The sequence below is a fragment of the Nicotiana sylvestris genome, chromosome 1 (assembly GCF_000393655.2).
Source record: "Nicotiana sylvestris chromosome 1, ASM39365v2, whole genome shotgun sequence".
Lineage (NCBI taxonomy): Eukaryota > Viridiplantae > Streptophyta > Magnoliopsida > Solanales > Solanaceae > Nicotiana > Nicotiana sylvestris.
In genome coordinates, this window is record NC_091057.1 from 34,487,107 (window position 1) to 34,507,143 (window position 20,037).

At 36.7% G+C, this 20,037-nt stretch overlaps 1 protein-coding gene across 4 annotated transcripts; it reads right to left on the reverse strand.

Annotated features, from left to right (window-relative positions):
- Nucleotides 1-2,126: 2,126 nt before the first annotated feature.
- LOC104238549 (7-hydroxymethyl chlorophyll a reductase, chloroplastic) lies at nt 2,127-19,718 on the reverse strand. 4 transcript variants are annotated; one of them, XR_713911.2, is made up of 21 exons: nt 19,544-19,718; nt 19,293-19,383; nt 18,097-18,181; nt 17,069-17,180; nt 16,786-16,870; nt 16,338-16,379; nt 16,162-16,240; nt 9,517-9,568; nt 9,360-9,422; nt 8,228-8,325; nt 7,125-7,160; nt 6,985-7,046; nt 6,467-6,494; nt 5,351-5,430; nt 5,170-5,239; nt 5,025-5,082; nt 4,209-4,273; nt 4,004-4,098; nt 3,790-3,920; nt 2,454-2,620; nt 2,127-2,250 (listed from the first exon to the last, which is right to left on the reverse strand). XR_713911.2 is itself a non-coding variant. In XM_009792939.2 (20 exons), the coding sequence occupies exons 1-19, from the start codon at nt 19,611-19,613 to the stop codon at nt 3,830-3,832; spliced, it is 1,362 nt and encodes a 453-aa protein (XP_009791241.1). In that variant the 5' UTR covers nt 19,614-19,718; the 3' UTR covers nt 2,265-2,604; nt 3,790-3,829. The 4 variants fall into 4 exon arrangements, 3 of the variants coding, with proteins under 3 accessions (XP_009791241.1, XP_009791239.1, XP_009791240.1); XM_009792939.2 differs by lacking the exon at nt 2,127-2,250 and having other exon boundaries at nt 2,265-2,604; XM_009792937.2 differs by lacking the exon at nt 2,127-2,250 and having other exon boundaries at nt 2,265-2,620.
- Nucleotides 19,719-20,037: the final 319 nt, after the last annotated feature.

The window sequence follows — 20,037 nt, forward strand, 5'->3', positions numbered from 1 at the left end:
TTTAGGGGGGGGGGGGGGTTGTGACAAGAGAAGGAAGAGACAAAACAGAGGGCAGCCCTCTCCAGAGAAATCCCAAAATTCATATTTGGGAATTTTTGTAGGAAGAAGAGGCTTTTTCAGCATCTACTTCTAAGGAAAATTTGTACAAAAGGTTGAATAATATGTAATAGAAAATGTGACTTTATATATCTCCTTTCCCTGTAGGTAATTTAACCAGTTCCACAAAAAGTACTTAAAAAGAGTGATGTACTACTATGTAAGTATGTTGTTCAATTGATGCATCATGACTCTTGAGCCGAGGATTTTCGGAAATAGTATATATACCCCTCGGGTAGGGGTAAGGTGTGCGTAAACACTACACTCCCCAAACCCCACTTGTGGAATTGTACTGGATTGTTGTTGTTGTTATTGCCTCTTGTACATCATGCTTCAGTACTTGTGAAGGAAAATTCATCTTCTGATTTTATCAAGTTGGTAAAGAAGGGTCAAAGGTGATAGATAGGTTCTCTCACTCAATAAATCTTGGTCCACCCTAGTCATTTATTCTACTGATGGGATCTATCTTTAGAACATGGTCCACCTAGGGTCCCATTAAATATGGTGGACCAAATATCCATAATTCCAGAACATCCCTTATTTCTATTTAAATATGACAGACTCTTCACAACTTTAGTTCAGGAAATACCTATGTAAAACTCTTAGAGCACCTCCATGTTGCCAAACACATGGATAGAGCCCACCAAAAAAAAAAAGGAGGGTTAAAAAGATCCCATTGCCTTCAAGTCAAACTTGTAAGATAGCCCCAAGGCTTGGTTCAGTATAAAAGCAGCACGTGACCTGTGTGTTAGACGCACATCATAAGTTTAAAACTCTACCGTCCGGTGCACAAAGCATGCGGCATTCACACAAGGTCCGAACGCACCCCAAGGGGTGTGATGTAGACAGACTGCTTCCACGGCTCGAACCGTATCCTATAGGTCACACAGAGACAACTTTACCGCGGACAAAAACCTTGGTACATAAAAAAGGGTAAGGAATGAGTCTATTATTCACTGAGTATCGAATCGTCCACCAGCTAGCTAGCCCTCGAAAATTTCTCAGTTAGTAAAGAAAAAGTCAAACTTGGAGAATAGTTTGATACTTTCTAGTCTTTCTTAAAGAGTGACATGTATAATAGTATACTTTTAAGAGGTTTCCCAAATTAGATAGAATTAGAATTCCATACCTTAGACTAGTGCCATATGAGTCTAGCTCAGATATATTTTTTTTGATGACCGAAAAATCCGTTTGGAGCCGACCCTTTGGACCAACCGCAACCTTCGAAACTCGGTAGATAATGGGCCCGTCCCTCTACCCTTCTCCACTTAAATACCAGCCTTTGCCTTGCATGGTGTGGGGGCTTGAACCTGTGACCTAAGACACAAATCCACCACCCTTTGCCACTTAAGCTAGGCCCTGGGGGCGTCTAGCTCAGACATTATCACCTAGTAAAGTGAGATTATCTTGAATTTCAAAGGGGACAACTGCATGGATGGGGTAGCTCAGGGGTCAAAGCACCATGAATGAATGGAAATTTCCTAAATCCTTTTCATCCACATATTCCCCTCCTCATAAGTCAAAATATTTCTAACATTTTGTTCATAATATCTCATATAACAGCTTGCTTTACCAAAAATAGAAAATTGGAAAATAGAACCAATCATTCATTTTATCCATCTAGTCTAGCTACCTATCGGCAAATCTATATGAATCATTTCCATGTTAGCATCCTAGATTTTTCTCCTGTCTCATTCTTCTTTATTTGGTTCCTGTACAATATCTACAAACTGAAGTTTTCATTTTTCTCTCTTTATTTATAAGAATTGAAAAGAGAGAGAGAGACGGGGGGGGGGGGGGGGGTTATGAAGGGAACTGTGGGAGGAAGAAGGCTGTTTTTAGGTTCAGAAAAGTGGTCCATGGTTGTCTCCTTTGGTGACAAATTTTATTTCCTGTTTTTAACAAACTATTATAGAAAATGGGAATTGAACTTGGTTTTTAAATCAGATCCAACATGACTTAAATTTCCCATTTCATAATGAAGAAGAACATAAAAATTCTACTGACAGAAAAGATTTAACAAAAAGAAGAAAATCCAAAGCAGCAGTACATATATAGACAACCCATATGAGTACCCATGCTGTTGAATCAAGCATGCAGCAAACCTTTATCTAGTGTCCCATCTAGAATTGCTTCACCACCACATACAAAAGTCTTGCAAAAATATATATAAAAATAAGTCAGTTTCAAACCTTATTGAACTTAAAACACACAGTTCATGTTCCTCAACTTGCTCCATGCAAAGTGTTTGAATTTAACACATGACATTGAAGCTACAGTTGTTATTATGTCATTTTGCAGTGGAATTTACTTAGGTTTTTCTAACCTTGCGACATATTATTGGACATCGCTCTTACCGAGAGAGGAATACACATGGCCTGGTCACAGACCATATCCATGAGAATGCCCATTCCTTCATGCTCTGATCTATCATGCAATCACTTTGCAAGTGTTCACTAGAGTTGGATGGTGGGCACTGTCCTTGTATCTTACTGCTGCATGTCCTACCTGAAGATTGTGCATCCTGTGATTGCTGAAGTTAAAATATGTATAGGTGTTACATAAAAACGTGAGATAACAGGCTACGAGCTTTCAAGGAGAGACCTGCAGGTACTGCAGCTAAGGCTCCGTAAAGAACTTCTAAAAAAAATCAGAATGTTTAATTACACAGAAGGGGAGCGTAACTGGTAAAGTTGTTGTCATGTGACCAGGAGGTCACGGGTTCGAGCCATGGAAACAGCCTCTTGCAGAAATACAAGGTAAGGCTGCATACAATAGACCCCTGCGGTCCGGCCCTTCCCCGAACCCCGCGCATAGCGGGAGCTTAGTGCACCGGGCTGCCCTTTAATGTTTAGTTACACAGATTAATACTCGTAACACTTAGTGATTTCTTTTCCATCCTAACTTCCAAAAAGTTTATGTCTTTGTATCCACCTCTAAAGTTGCACCCTAACACTGATGTTTGCATCTCTGTTATAAATCCTCACGTAATAAGTGTGGATTAACTTGTGTGACAAGAGTCCTTGTTAATTTCCTTGATTACTTTCTGTGTAAAAATCATTAACTTAAAAATCCACTTAAGAAGTCCATTGAACAATGCTTATGAACATTCATGTCTGGAGAAGGAACTCCAAAAAATCCAAACGATCAAGCACTGATCATAAACCAAAAATTTTGTTTTCACCATCTTTTAACTCTTAGAGCAAAGAAAGTCATGTACCTGGATAAGAAACTTCCCCTCCATTTGAGTTCATAGTCCACCAGTCAGCTTTCATTGTATATGACTAATACTTTTAACCATTTCTAAGATATGTTAGAAAAATGAATTTCCATATCATTATACTTTGTACATGGTTTGAAAAGATGAAAGTTTTATCTTCGAAAACTATAAATCATCTTAAGATTTCATTCTGGAGAGAGGTCGAATTGACTACTGATAAGCAAATTATTACATTCAGTACTCAAGCATCTGAAACTAAGTCACATATATGAAGAATTGTTTTTTACCAATAATCAACATAGTTAATTATTATAAAAGAAATTGCTTTTGCTCTATCAAAATGTGTTATTTCAAATGCATGTTCAATTTGACATGTAAAAATTGGACTACCTCAAACTTCTATAGACCGGATGCATCTCTGCTTTAGATAATACATGCAGTTATGTTTTTAAAAATTGACGCTATTTACGTACATGAGAAGTTGCAATCACCAAAGGTTCACCATCAAATTATTCACTTGCTGGAAAGCATTTGATCAATTTCTCCACTCTGATTGTACATGCTAACAATTTTCTTTGCATATGCTGGTATGTGTCTGTCAGCTCTGCCTTTCACAAAAATCACAGTAGTTAGAGAAGAACACGAGTTTATCCCTCATACTGGAATAAACATTAATTCTCTACAAACCTTTCCTTTCCCCACTTGCGGACTACATGTAAATAATTTCTGATTGTGTGGTAATCTAGTGAATAACGTGCAAATTCTAGACCCTTCGGTCCGACCTGAACCCAGAGAACCAAGTTTAGCACATCGAATTTATGATCATTTCTTTTTGAGAAGGAATTTATTATCATTTCTGAAATTCACAAGTATATGAACAAAAAAATCTTACTATGTTGAGAAAAAATGCAATTAAATTTCCAACAAACTTTGGAGCAGGTTGAGCAGGACCTCTTCCTGGAAATTCAGAAAGTTTTGCATGAGTCTTGTGAGATCATGGAGAAAGGTTCAAACATCATAGAGAAAAATATTTACTTCAAGATCATAACAGAAAAAGATTTACTTCTCAGGATTCTGCCCTGAGCATACCAACCACTTGACTTTTAATGATCAAAACAAATTAAGGTTAACTCTTAGGCCAGCGTAAATAGTCAATGAGATGTGCCACACACTATAGAAGTAAATGAAGTAGTGTTTTGCTATGCCTGTACATACAACATAACAAATATACTATGAGTAATATCAAACTTATTTGAGAGTCAACTATGATCAGTCTCTCTCCCATCCAGAAAAATCTGATTAGATAAACAATGGTGAAATAGCTAAACATAAAGAAGAGTATTTGTAAAGGACCAGAATCAGCAAATAATAAACAAAGAAATTTATAAATTAAGGGTGTTCTAAGCGTAGTAATAAATTCATTAAAGGCTGCAGAACTTGAACAAGCAAAAATTAGAAAATGAGACACGACATAAGAAAGGATTGAAGTTGCATAATCCCCTACAGTTCCCATTTTTCTACGACATCGAGGTGATAAAGATGAGATAAAAACTCAGATAGTTGATTAAAGTACGTGCCTCGCAGATGGACCCACCAAGAACAGTACATAACCCGAGAGCAGATATCAAATTCTGCACTAGCATGGGTACACAGAGAGTCTGCTTAGTAACTACTTATGATGACTATATTTCACAAGATAACCGCATACCAAATTTTGCTTCATCATCTGCCTTCACGGTTTCTACGACAAATGGACGCCGGTTACCCTGAAATAAGATGCATGCCTTAAGATAGTTATATTATACAAGAAAGAGTTTAAGGGCAACATTACGAGATGGAGCAGCATCTATTACACTACTTATCGTTGGAGTAATTTCCAAAAGGTTCTCGACAAGGCCTAGCATTTCTCTACCACGTTCATTTCTGCATTAGGAATATGCAAAAGTGTCTCTTTAAAAAGCTTATTCCATGGTAAAGCAAACGACATGCCCTTTGTACCCAGTCAAAGGATTAAAACATTTGGCATTACTTTACCTGACTGTAACATATTGCGGATGCTGCATCATGCTGATTCCACTATATTTTGGTACACCCATGTATCCCACCACCAAATCCTGAAATTTTCTTGAAGGTAAGGTTAACAGGATATCAAGTTTTGCTTTTATTCAGAAGAAATAATCTGCCTCAGTAACATCTGGAACACCACCGTAATGGAGCAGGACAGCAACAGGTAAATCTTTTAGGAGCAAAAAGTACTTAATTGCAATGGATAATAAATGTAGCATCAAACATTTACTGAAAAATCTTTTTTTGATAAGGTACGTTTACTGAAAAAGCTTTGTGAAAACCTTGAAGAGCAAACATATGAACTGGACCACCATGCATTAATCCAGGACCAAAAGGACTTGACTACAAAATTCCTTCTGGACGTGAACCACGGAATCTCATCTCTGGATATGTCACAAACTTTCACTTAAGAAACAGTTGGAGCAAATTAGTAGCCAGGTGCAGCTCCAAAACCCAAATTTCTGAGTTTGACAATGATTGAGACTACTTCTGCAAAACCTTTTCCCCCCTCAAGGAACTAAGCACTGGAAAAGCTTCTTTTTTTGAGAAAATAAGAGGAGACATATTCAAGATTTGACAATTTGATGACTGCAATACACACCTATCTATAAGATCAAACATAATATTCATCTGTTAATGCAGGATAATCTAACTTACAAACTTAACACATCTAACATTTTAAATTTTTCATACTCCATCAGTAACACTTAACATTCTAACATGCCCCCTAAAACCCAAGGTGCAGAGACCAATTTGGGTTTGCTATTTTTGAAATACAGAAATGTAGAAAAGATATTATAGATGTCAAACACAAAAAACATATGATATTTGTCAATGAGATAATATCTTAAGAACTTAACACTTATAATATTCTAACTCTAATATTCTAATACTGAACACTTAAAATTCTGAGGACTGGTCAAAGCAGCAGTTAGAGTACTCTTTTTATTGCTCTACGGAAATCTAATGTATGCATATGCACTGTGGCACCTGCAGCTCACCTATGTTTCTTTTATCAGTACTCTTTGTAAAAAGTGTATTATACAATGTATCAGGACCTTTGGTTATGAACATAAAACTCACCGCCAAGCCATTTGTGTAGTCAAAACAGCTGTAACACAAAAAAAAGAATACTTTACAAATCAGCACGAGTTAATACTCTGAAGAAGTAGAGACAGAATAATGCAATATATGATACATGAGAATACAGGACATTAGCCTTGTATGGAATGTTCTTTCAGACTTCTACACCTAGAGAGCATGATTACTTTAAGGACATCTGTTAGACAGCTGAAACCCATATTGATATTGTTTAATAGATGTTTAATTGTTTGATTTATTTCTTTCAATTGACAGTGTTTACTGATCTTGACTTAACTGCTCAAGTAAAAGGCGACGATTGACTAGTGAAAACTAGAGATCATATAGAAAGTACAACCCCATCACACTACCTTGTGCACATAAAAACATGCTTATCAACTTGCTCCCTAGTTGTTATGTTCCAATACTGAAGGAATTTTGCCCATAAAATGCTAATTGGAATAAGTATACACATAATATTTAAAGACTGTCAGCAAATCAAGAATAAGCAATTGAAATACCTGTAACAAGATGGTGCAATAACATCAACTAACTCATTTGCTGGTAAACAGAAATAGGGAACCTGCTTTAGTAAAATATAAATCTGAATAAACAGCATTAAGACAAAACAGAAGATACGAAAAAGTAGATACTGTTTTACCTCTTCAATATGGCCATCTAAATGCTTCAGATGGACCTGTTGAAATGTAGAGATTAGACAGGTATGTTAAACTGATTAGAACACCAGCATACATAATTCAATAGTATATCCTTTAGATGATAATAAAATTAGAAACCTAAATTATGGTTATATAGGATTAACTGTCGAAATATTTTCATCTAAGAGGATAATGAGACACATATGAGCTTAGTTTTTTCTTCCTCATTTGCAAGTTCCTAGAAATATTTTCATCTACGAGGATAATGAGACACATATGAGCTTAGTTTTCTCTTCCTCATTTGCAAGTTCCTACTTATAGGCAGATTTGATGCAACATAGAACAGTACACCCTCTGTCAACTTTTATGTTAAGACATTATTTCAACTTGTGTATTACATAAGTAGTAGTGGAAGAAAATACTAAAATAGTAGTTAAAGAAGTTAGTTGACATAGAAACATCAAATCACACCTTAAATTTTGGATTAGTTTAAAAGACTTTTATTCTTAGAAACTTGTGAAAGTTGTATAAAATAATATTATTAGTAAAATGGTGTCAAATATTTTGATACGTGCCAGATAACGAGACTGGCATACAAATTAATTGGGATGAAGAGTAAAAAAGGGCAGCTCGGTGCACTAAGCTCCCGCTATGCGCGGGGCCCGGGGAAGGGCCGGACCACAAGGGTCTATCGTACGCAGCCTTACCTTGCATTTCTGCAAGAGGCCAGTTTCCACGGCTTGAACCCGTGACCTCCTGGTCATATGACAACAACTTTACCAGTTACGCCAAGAGTGAAATGCATCTTCAAGAGTGAGTTGACTCACCAGCCAAATAAAACCATATTCTAGGCAGAGCACACTAGTCATCAGGTTAAGAAAGGTTGTTTAGCCAAGTTTAAGAATACAACATTCAGAAAACAGATCGCCATGACAAGTACATGAGAATATAGAAGTTGGTTTCCTTGTGCTTATACTTGAATGTATAGAATTGCAAGATCACAGAGGTGATGCATAGGTTGTCTCACAAAGAAGGTGAGTTTGTGATGAAAGAGTAGCATGAGCAAACCCCTTTTTCATATGAAAGTACTATAACAGGAGCACACCTTGTAGTCTTGCATAAACTCATAGTGAAGAACTGTTTCAGGTTCACTGCTAGCGGCCTTCAGAAACTTATCTAAGCCTTCTCGTTTTCCATTATCCACTGTCAAGAAACTACTGTCAGTAATATCGGCTAAAATATCTAGGGGAAAGGAGTGTTTGATAAAAAGCAATTTGTAGAGAATCCCACCAACTATGTCTTTCTTTCCACCCCTGCTTCTGTGGTGGACAAACAGGAAAATTTTCAGTGGAATCTTTGTGAAGAAATATCATCTGATTAATTCGAGGGTATTTACTCCTTCACAAAAATTGGGGAACTAGGCCTCTGACACATAATGGTGTTCAGCAAGGCCCTATTAGGTGAATGGCTATTGAGATTTGGTGTAGAGGAACAGGCTTCATTGAGGAAGGTTTAATGTAGACAAATATGCGGTTCAAAAAGCTGTTGGATGGTTGAAACAGGGACAAGACCTTATGGAACAGCTCTTTGAGAAGCATCATGTAGATATAGGAGGAGGATTCAAGATAGTAAGTTTTGATGTTGTTGATAGAGCAAGAGTTGGCTTACAGAAACAGAGACCGTATGGAGATAATCTCTCATGTTACACTTTCAGCATTATCCACAAAACATCCTATCAGCAGAAGTCTAATATTTATGAAGTGTGCAGGTAACAGGAAGGAGAACCATTTTGGACTCGAAGTCAAAAGAAGCTTGCAATATCGGGAGAGTTGATGAACTCTATCAGTTACTTGATGACTTATAGAGGCACAAGATCTCAGTCACAACTCAAATATCTCTATCACAGACTACTTAGGACAGACAATGTTCTCTTTCCTCATATCTCTATACGGATATGCATGGCACTGAGGAACTTCTGTTTTTGGCACAGAGAGCTGCAACAGCGGTATCCTAACAGAGGTTTCAACTACTATAGTATGTCATTGTAAGGCCAATAGGCACTCTTTCTGAATTATGTTAATAGATCAAAGCTTTTGTCATTTAGCAAAAATAAATAGGTCAAATCTCTGTCCAAACAGACTTGATTGCTACCTTCATCAAAATCTCTAGCAGTTGGTAGAATAATCGATATAGTCAAAGATGTGAGAAGGAATTTATGAATGCATCTGTTTACTTACCACAGTTAGTGCCTAGAACATATAGCTTATCCAAATTCAAATATTGCTCCACTGATCTTAAAGCTGCAAGTTACGAAATTGCTCTGCTTGTGATATAGATATAATGATAAACAATAATTTAAAAGCAGAAACAAAGAGGTCATAATAACATGAATACCTTGCACTTGGCAGCCAACACCGCAGAACAGAAGTCGCTTCACACCAGCTGCCTGTTTCAAGGAAGAAGATTGCTTACATCAAATTATACTGTAAACTTGCACTACAGTTTTCAGTGAAAACCAGAGTCCCTTTAAACCAATTTGTAATGCAATAAAGCATGCACAACTAGAAAGTGTGTAATTGTATGGATTTCATTGTTATGAAAAGAAGATAAATAGAAGCTCAGTATATGAAATAAAAGAATTTCAAGAGTAAATATGAGATCTAATGACAAGAATAAAAAAGAGAGCACCAGAAAGAAAGATCTCAGGAAAAATTGTCAGATTTGAATGCATGATTTCTATTGTATTTGCTCTCTCAGAAAATCAATCTGTACCCAGCTACTAACTTAAGCTTGATTGAAGCAGGGATATATGAACAGAAGCCAAAAACCATCCAAAAAGGTGTTATAATTAAATGAGAGAGAGAGAAGCCCAGAGCAATAGAACAATAGGATAGAGCGGCTGTGCAAACAGGCTCACCAGAGTTTGGCTTTGATACTATGTGAAAGAACCTGAACATCCAACCCAAAATCTTAAGGCAATGGTTGGAGTAGCCCAGGATTATTTAAATCCCTTTGAAACCCTTACACAACCCATGAGAGACAAGTGTAGCATTCTCTAACATAATTCCTTCCTATTCCCCCCCCCCCCCCAAAACCCTCCCTTTCAAGGTAAAGAATGGAGGAACCAGGAAGTCCACAAGCTGATCAGTATGCTTCCACTTGCAGCGGAACCTGCCTCGGACCCAAGAAAGGGAATGGACCACGGTTTATACCTCTCTTCAAAGCATAACAGCTGATTCTTGCTTGCTTAGGAAGATCCGTGTGTAAAAGTTGCAAAAGTATTTCATTGGACATTGATTGGAGGATTAACAATAAAGGGCATTCTAAAAGTCTAACACTTTTTAACCCTGATGGATTTCGTAGTAGTGAATCCTTTCTCACGAAGTATTGGACAATTACAACCTTTTTTTTTCATGAAGTAGTCATGCTAGAGACATAAACAGCCACTGATATAGAAATCTTGTCAGAACACAAACTCTTAGAAGAAATTTTGCCTAAGGGACATAACCCTTATAAAGATTTTTTTGTATAAATCACCATAAAAACAAAATTAGAAGTACACTTCTTATACAACCATGTAGTAACACAGAGACAGACACATAGGAATTAAAATGCAGATAGTTGAAGTAAAGTAGCTTCATAAATGAGAAATATTACATCTTTTAAAAAAAGATAACAAAATAATAATAATTGAGACATTACACAAGGGAGAAGGCACACGCAATAGAAACACTATTTCATACGTTAATGGTAAAATGGGAGAGGAGAACAATAAGAAATAGTCTATGGGTCCTACGTCAACAAAAAATTCATGGTCGTTCTAAATTCTTTTCAATAATTTGTCCTTTTTCCATGTCTTGAAAAAAAACTGTCCAAAAAAGGCACCAGAAAGGATTCAACAGAAACTACTCTTTATAGCATCTACCAGAGACAATACCATTCTTTGGCTTCACCTTTTAAGAGATTCTAAAATAGGGCTAACCACCTTCTATAGAAAGAGTAGATGTCATTACCTAAAGTAGCTCCTAACTAGACTGCTTCTACTGTGGGTGACTACTCAATTGCGATAAAGCTTGGCATGTAGGAGGACCAAAGAAAGAGCAGCTAGTTCCCAAAGGAAAGGGAGGAAGCAATTGAGGAAAAGCAGTGTGACAGTGTCAAAAGGAAGTCAACTGAAGAACCTACGATCTCTCCCAGAAGAAAGAGAAGACACATTTGGGGACAAGCAAGATGACATTGCCAGGAAAAGGAATTCAGCTCGAACCAAAATATAAAAACATAAATCAAAATAACTTCTCTTAATGAAATCTCCAATTGGGGTATGTGACAAACAAGGTATGGAAGAATCAAAGTTGGTATCTTATTCCATGAAGTGATACATATATATACATGTACATAGGATCCTAACTATGGTAAGACGTAAAAGGAAAATCCTAAAAATCTGCTATCAAATCTCAATACTTATTCTATCTATGTATAGTACAAGTAATCTGTCTATATTCATTCTTTATGTCTACATTCATTCTTTAACACTCCCCCTCAAGCTGGAGCATAGATATTAATCATGCCCAGCTTGTTGCAAAGATAATTAACTCGAGTTCCATTTAACGCCTTTGTGAATACATAAGCCAATTGCTCTCCTGTCTTCACGTAACTAGTAGAAATCAAGTTTTCCTGAATCTTCTCACGAATAAAGTGACAGTCAACTTCAATATGTTTTGTCCTTTCATGATACACCGAATTTGAGGCGATATGAAGAGCGGCTTGATTATCACACCAAAGTTTTGCCGGTGTAGTATGCTTTATCCCAATTTCCGTGAGAAGGTGATGTATCCACATAACCTCACACGTAGCATGTGCCATAGCCCTGTATTTAGATTCTGCACTGGATCGAGATACAACATTTTGTTTCTTACTTCTCCATGATACCAGGTTTCCACCCACAAAGACACAATAGCCGGTAGTAGACCTTCTATCAATTTTGGATCCAGCCTAATCCGCATCTGCAAAACACTCAATGTGAGAATGCCCACAATTGCTGTATAATATGCCAAGTCCAGAGGCTCCTTTTAAGTAACATAGAATCTGTTCCAGTGCTGCCCAATGTTTGATCGTAGGAGCGGACATAAACTGGCTAACAACACTTACATCAAAAGCAATATCTGGACGAGTCACAGTGAGATAGTTTAATCTCCCAACTAACCTCTTGTATCTACCTAGATCATTAAATGGATCGCCATCATCTTTCATAAGATGCAAATTAGGAACCACTAGAGTACTGCAAGGCTTGGCAGCCAACTTACCAGTTTCTGCCAGTAAGTCAAGAATATACTTTCTCTGAGATAGAAAAATCCCCTTCTTGCATCTATTTACTTCTACTCCCAAGAAATATTCCAGTTGTCCCAAGTCTTTCGTATGAAACTTAGTATGCAAGAAAGACTTGAGAGAAGAGATTCCTGCATAATCACTTCCGGTAATAACAATGTTATCAACATATACAACCAGGAGAATAGATCCAGCTGTTGATTGCCTGTAGAAGACTGAATGATCACATTTGCTCTTTTTCAGCCCAAATTCTTGAACTACCTCACTAAATTTTCTAAACCAAGCCCGGGGACTCTGCTTCAAGCCATACAAGGACTTCTTCAAATGACAGACCTTCCCGTACTCCCCCTGAGCAACAAAACCAGGTAGTTGCTCCATATACGCCTCTTCATAAAGATCACCATGAAGAAAGGCATTCTTAATGTCCAATTGATGCAAAGGCCAATTCTCAGAAGCTGCTAGAGAAATGAACAAGCGGATAGAAGTAAGTTTGGCAACCGGAGAGAAGGTGTCAGAATAATCTACTCCATAAGTCTGAGCATACCCTTTGGCAACAAGTCTGGCCTTAAGTCTCGCTACAGAACTATCTAGATTAACTTTGACCGTGAAGACCCATTTGCATCCCACTGCTTTCTTTCCACTAGGTAAATTCACTAAATCCCAAGTACGATTTTCCTCTAAGGCATGTATTTCCCCAAGCATGGCTTCAGACCATCCAGGATGATTCAAAGCAGCTTTCACTGTTTTGGGTATAGAAATGGAGTCTAGAGACACAATCAAAGATCTAGACGCAGGGGATAAGTGATCGTAGGAAACAAAATTAGCAATAGAATATGTGGATTTGCAAGTATGTGTACCTTTGCGTAAAGCAATGGGAAGGTCAAGGTCTTCTGAAGGATCAGGCGGAAGAGGATCAGATGACGAAGGAACTGATGCAGGACCTGTATCATTTGTTTCTTGCCTCCGCGAGTAAACTTGAACAATTGGTGTTCTTGCTAACACAGTTGGAGCAGGTGCTGAAGGCAGAATAGTCGATTGGTGCTCGATAGAAGAGCTAGTAGATGGAGAAACATCATCTGATTGTTCTGTCAAAGTACGGGTAACTTAATATACTAGCCACTCATCTTCCTCCCCCTGACTTGTAGAGATGGGAGGTGCATAAAAGAATGGTATAGTCTCTGAAAACACTACATCAGTTGACACCAGATATTTGCCAAGTTCAATAGAATAACACTGATACCCCTTCTGAAGGCGAGAATAACCAAGAAAAACACACTTCAATGCCTTGGGATCCAGCTTGGTAACAGATGGTCGAACATCTCGAACATAACATGTGCTTCCAAACACCTTAGGTTCCACGAGAAATAATGACTTGTTTGGAAAAAGAACACTGTAAGGAATATTGCCACCAAGAACAGTAGATGGCATGCGATTAATCAAAAAGCAAGTCGTGGAGACCGCATCAGCCCAGAACTGTTTAGGAACCTTCATTTGTAACAAAAGTGCCCGAGCTGTCTCAAGTAGATGCCTATTCTTCCTCTCAGCAACTCCATTTTGAGAGGGTGTATCACCACATGAAGACTGATGTAGGACACCATGTTGTATCTCATGTAGGACTGAAATAACTCTGACATGTATTCTTTAGCGTTATCACTCCTTAGAATACGCACTGAAGCATTGAATTGAGTTTTGACTTCAGCACAGAAGGCAGAAAAGTGAGTAAACACTTCAGAGCGACTCTTCATAAAGTAAATCCAAGTCATCCGGGAAAAATCATCTACAAAAGTGACAAAATACTTATGCCCAGTTTTAGAAACAGCAGGACATGGTCCCCAAACATCAGAATGAACTAACTCAAAAGCTGACTCAGCTCGCTTATTAACCTTTGGACCTAACGAGATGCGATGATGTTTTGCAAATCGACATGACTCACAAACCAATGAAGAAATATTCTGAAACTGAGGACAGAGCTTTTTCAACAAAGGCAGAGAGGGATGCTCCAATCGACAATGTGCTTCAAAAGGAGACACGATACTGGAGCATGCAATAGACTGTGGCTCGCATTTATCAAGGATATAGAGATCACCAGATAAATATCCTTTACCAATAATCTGTTTCATCATAAGATCTAGAAACAAACAATGATTGGGAAAGAACCCCTACACAACAATTAAGGTCTCTAGTGATTTTACTAACAGAAATCAAATTAAAGGCCAAGTTTGGTAGACTTAATACAGATGACAGGGTAATAGAGGAAGTTGGTCCCAGATACAACACTGCTACAAGTTGTTCGATCAGCTACAGTAACTGAAGAGGGTGCTTTGTGTGATCGAAAGCTAGAAAAAACATTCGGATTACCTGTCATGTGATTTGTGGCACCAGAATCAATCACCCATTTATTTGAAGAGGTGATAAGACATGTCTTGTCTGACCCAGCAAAAGCAGTAACTGAAAAAGATTCCTTCATTGATTTATGATATTGAAGGAACTCAAGAAACTCATCTGAGACCAAGATTGTTGGACTAGGAGTTGTAGCACTATTTCCTCCTTGCTTACTATATATAGTCATTCTAATAAAACTCACGAAATATATTCAAGAAGAGATTAACTAAGTTCCAAGCAGATAGCCAATAAAGATATACTCCACCAGAAATATGACCAAACCAAAGAACTAATGATGCACCAACAAATCACACAAACCAGTAATATACTCCACCGGGAAATATAACCAAGAATAATGAAGTATATTCCACCACTAAAAGAACTCAGACATACTAGATTATCTTCAGATTCCAAATAGGTAGGTAGCTGCGAAGGACCAAATCAAGATGGAAGAAACAAAGTTTAGATGGAAATAAGTAACATGGGACTTTCAGATGAGACTGTTAATGAGCAGCACTTCTGGGAGCAAGAAGGCCTTCTCAAATTATGGTCAGTTCGAGTAGAAACCACTAGACACACGCTGAAAATAATGACGTGACCTAGGAACAGTGAACCAAGTCTCCAACCGATCTCTCATGCACCCTCACGCGCCGTCGAGGCAGTATATGTCAGAATTCCTCGGCCGGTGCGTGGGCTTCACAAACAATGAATCCGACCACCAGATTCTGGAAACATGTATATCAAAAGGATTGATGGTGAGAGTTACTTCGCCAGACCAAAGGACTCTCCTACAACCGGTCAAGTTCTAGTGAGACCGTTTATTTCTCGACCGGATTTCAAACTTAACACCGGCTCTGATACCATGTGACAAACAAGGTATGGAAGAATCAAAGTTGGTATCTTATTCCATGAAGTGATACATATATATACATGTACATAGGATCCTAACTATGGAAAGAAGTAAAAGGAAAATCCTAAAAATCTGCTATCAAATCTCAATACTTATTCTATCTATGTATAGTACAAATAATCTGTCTACATTCATTCTTTATGTCTACATTCATTCTTTAACAGGGTAAATTACAAAGCACAGTTGCATGAGTTTCACTGACCTATCAAGAGATATGACATCTTAATGAAATCTCCAATTACGGAAAATTACAAAGCATAGCTACACAAGTCTCATTGACCTACTGAGGAGAGATATGACATCTTCAATCTGGACAACATGCTCCAGTCAGAAATTTAATAAAGTGATGCAAATTTAAATGCATTGATGATGATAATAAACAAGTAAATAATTCTGATGCTAATGGAAGTGAATGAAGAAACCTCAACTAAGGCGAGAGTATTTAGATTAGGAGACAGTGTTGGCTTGACACCTTTAGCTGCTATAACTTCCTCTGGAGTCCTTTTGAAAACATGAAAGCAGAGAGGAGGATGGAAATGGATAAATATATCAATATGTCAACATGATTATAAATACTACAGAAATTTCATTCACAAACCTTGCCAGGACAGGTCGGGGAGTAAATCGATCTTCCGGATCACTAAAACAATGTAAAGAAGAAGGTAAGAGTCCATAAATTGTTGGATATAATGGGGAAGAGAAAAGGAAAATACGTGAAAGTAGCAATTTGCAGAAGAATGAACAAGATCAAGTTCTATACTTTGGTGTATTAATTATTTCATAAATATAAAAACCTTCAATGCCATGCATATTGTACTATTTTCTGTTTTAGGATGTTACGTATTGCTTAAAACGAAAATCATGATTTCCACCAAGACAATTCTTCACTTTTATGCGTACTGAAATATGTGAGGTTTTCTAGATCATTATTAATAAGGGCTACTATGGAATAACTAACCAGAATTTCAAATGCATAACTAATGCAATGAAAGTAACCAGGAGGGAGAACCAAAATTCTTTTTAACCAAGTTGGATGCAGACCGTACCTCTGAACACAAACAACAGCTTCCACCATTCCAGCTTTTAGCATCTCCACTGCAATAGTTGTCACTATCCCCGTCCATTGAGCTCCTGAAAGCCAGAATGAAAAGATGGAGCAAAAATTGCAGATGTTTGATAAGGGTTGGCATGCAGTAACAACTCACTCAAAAGCAAATCTATAGATCTCCCCGAAAACTAACTAATTTGTTAAATTTAGTAGAGGAGCACAAGAAGACAAACAATTGTACATTTGAAATGGAATACTATTTACCAGATCCAAGGTTTTACCTTCCACAGGCTGCGTTTTACGAGCATACAACAGATTCTCATACACTCCCATATAAATCTCATCCAACGAGTCTTCTTTCCGTCCTCGTCCATGGACAGTAGGCTCCAAAGCCTGAAGCAGAAGATAAGAAACAGTCAACATTATCTAGTTACTTTGAGCTATCATATAACTTCGACTAAAAGAGCAGATTCTACATAGCATAGCAGGTCTGAGTTGATAGTGTATTCCTAGGAGATACTACTTGCAGCTAGCACCAGAGTTTTATTAGTAAGTAGTCCAATCAATCTTTATCATAAAAGAGCAAATATGCACTATGTATCACCCTCCACCACCACTCAAACTAAAAACAGGACAAAATTTCAACCTTTTCCAAGTTCCTTTGGACAAAGTTCCCCTTATGAATCTCTCTGAGGACAAAAGAAGAAAAAGTAAAATGAACTTGTGCAAAATTGGGCAAAATAAATCTCGAAATGTCACAAGATAATAATAAACCTCTAAACTAAGTTAGGCTGTATGATATTACTAAACCTAAAAATAAAGGACAAGAACTAAGAGAGTAGAGGACAGCTCATTCGCGTAAGATGCAGACCCTGATGGAGAGCTTGATGAAGGTCTATGATTGTTTCCCCATTCCCCTATGACAAGACCTGTTTGACTAAAACCATTCTGCAGTTCAGTGTAAGTGTATAACATTATCCATCCTATTTATCTCAGTACGGAGAGATTATGTTAACATGAATCAAAATGCAATACATTTGCTGACAAGCCAGCTCCTATAGCAATATAATAATGCTTAATACTTCATTTATTCCAATATGTTGTCAATAATCAAAAGCAGATCACACCTTTTACTAAAGCAAGTGAAACAGAAAAATAGAAAACGAGCATGCTTATGCAAGAATTAGTTGGGGCAAGAAAAGGAGAACCCATCAAGTTCTAGTACGAAACCGTTCATAGGCATAAACAATCAGAACTGCAACTAAAGCTAACAGTATCATGACTAGTACAAAAGCAGAGAAAGACTCACTTCAATTCTAGACATGCCATCCCCCAAGAAAGCACATGCATTCTTGACATGGGCAATGTAGTAAGAGTCGCACAAACCACATTGGCTGCAAACCAGAAAATATTATACGACCATCAGAAAGTTATATAAAAACCTATAGTCAGTCCTGGTACCACTAAAATTAAATATGATTATTAAGAAAATATCACAAAATTGGCAAGCAATTAATTTTAATTAGTATGAAGATGAATGGTGAAACAACATACTGAAATTATAATCCTCCAAAACGTCGAATTACTAGTATGTAATATCATCAGTTATTGTGTACGACATTCATGTGACATCAGCAATTACTTTCAGTCTTCCAAGCATTAGATTAACATATTCCTTTCCTAGCAAACTTAACATATAACACATTCAAACTTTTCTTCTTTCTATTTATAAAAAAATTAACCCCAAAGTACTTCTTTCAAGTTTTAACACCAGAAATATTCTAAAATATGCATAAACGGAAATACTATGAGGCTTTACCCAACGAAACACTCCCTCAATTTCAAATTACACATTTCACATTCTTTTTTCACTTCATGCCAAATAATGTCCAATATCCCGCATATTTATTCTATAACTGTTTCACATTTACTATGAATTTTATGAGAATAGACAAACCATAGTTTCCTCAAAAGAAAACATTTCAAACACATAATAATCCAAAAACTATAAAAAAACGAGACCCTCTTTTTATCTTCTCCTCACAACACTTTCACTATTCTAACCTACGAAATATCTAACAATAAAAAATAAAAAAATATTAGAAGGAAATACTTAATTAATTCTAATTTTCAACTCTTGTCTAAATATACCCAACAAACTCATTTAATTATCCTCCCTTTTTAAAGTGTATACTCCCGTAATCACAATTTATATGACACGCTTTTCTTTTTAGTCGGTCTAAGAATGACACCTCTCTATATTCGTAAAATTTAACTTTAAAATTCTCATTATACTATTATACCTTTAATGATTGATTTATAGCCGCACAAATGTATATGACTTGTTTAAAGGCATATTTTCAAAAATCTTTTAAGTCTTTTAAACTGTGTGCCCAATCAAACAAGCGTAACTAAAATGAAATAGATGGAGTATTAGATACTAATTCAGAGGCAAAGTTAAAATTTTAATAAATTTAAACTTAAAGAAAAAAAAGAAGAATGAACCTGCAGTGGTCTTTAGCTGGATAAGTCCCACCAGGAGGAATAGGTCGTGATTTTTTCCTCCAATCTTCTCTAAGTTTCACTGTTTTCGATTCTGTAAAGTAGTTCAAATAACATAATCAATATAATTTAGCATTTTCTTTCAAAGAAAAAAAAACTTGTAGCAAGAGCTTGTTATTGTTTTATCTTCTTTTTTGTTTTTTTTTTTGTCTTTGATATTAGTAAAGTGTAGGTAGAATTGTTGAGAAGAGAACCTTGTGATGAAGAAGAAATAATGGAAAAGTTGAAAGGTAAAGAAGGGAGGTTTCCAGTGAGCAACGCCATTGTTATTCTACTCTGTTACCAGTGAGCTTGGTGTGTGTGCATCTGCGTAATTGTTTTGCGCCACAAATTTATTAAACGTGGATCTTTTCATGGAGGAATCAACAGCCGTGCTTTTAACGATGTCGTGTGGTACTACATTAAGTTTATAAAATAATACTCCCTCCTTTTCAATTTAAGAATTTGAGTTGATGTAATTAGACTTTACAAAATTTAAAGAAAAAATTTTTTTTGATACATGTGATTCTTAAAAATTTTGGGACCATAATATTTTTGTGGTTATAAAAATTTATCATTAAGGTAAAACATTAAAATAAAAAATTAAAAGTCAAATTATTTTTAAATAAAAAATATGTCACTATTTTTAAAACATGCTAATAAAGAAAAATATCATTTAAGTTGAAGCAAAGGGCGTATAATATTTGTA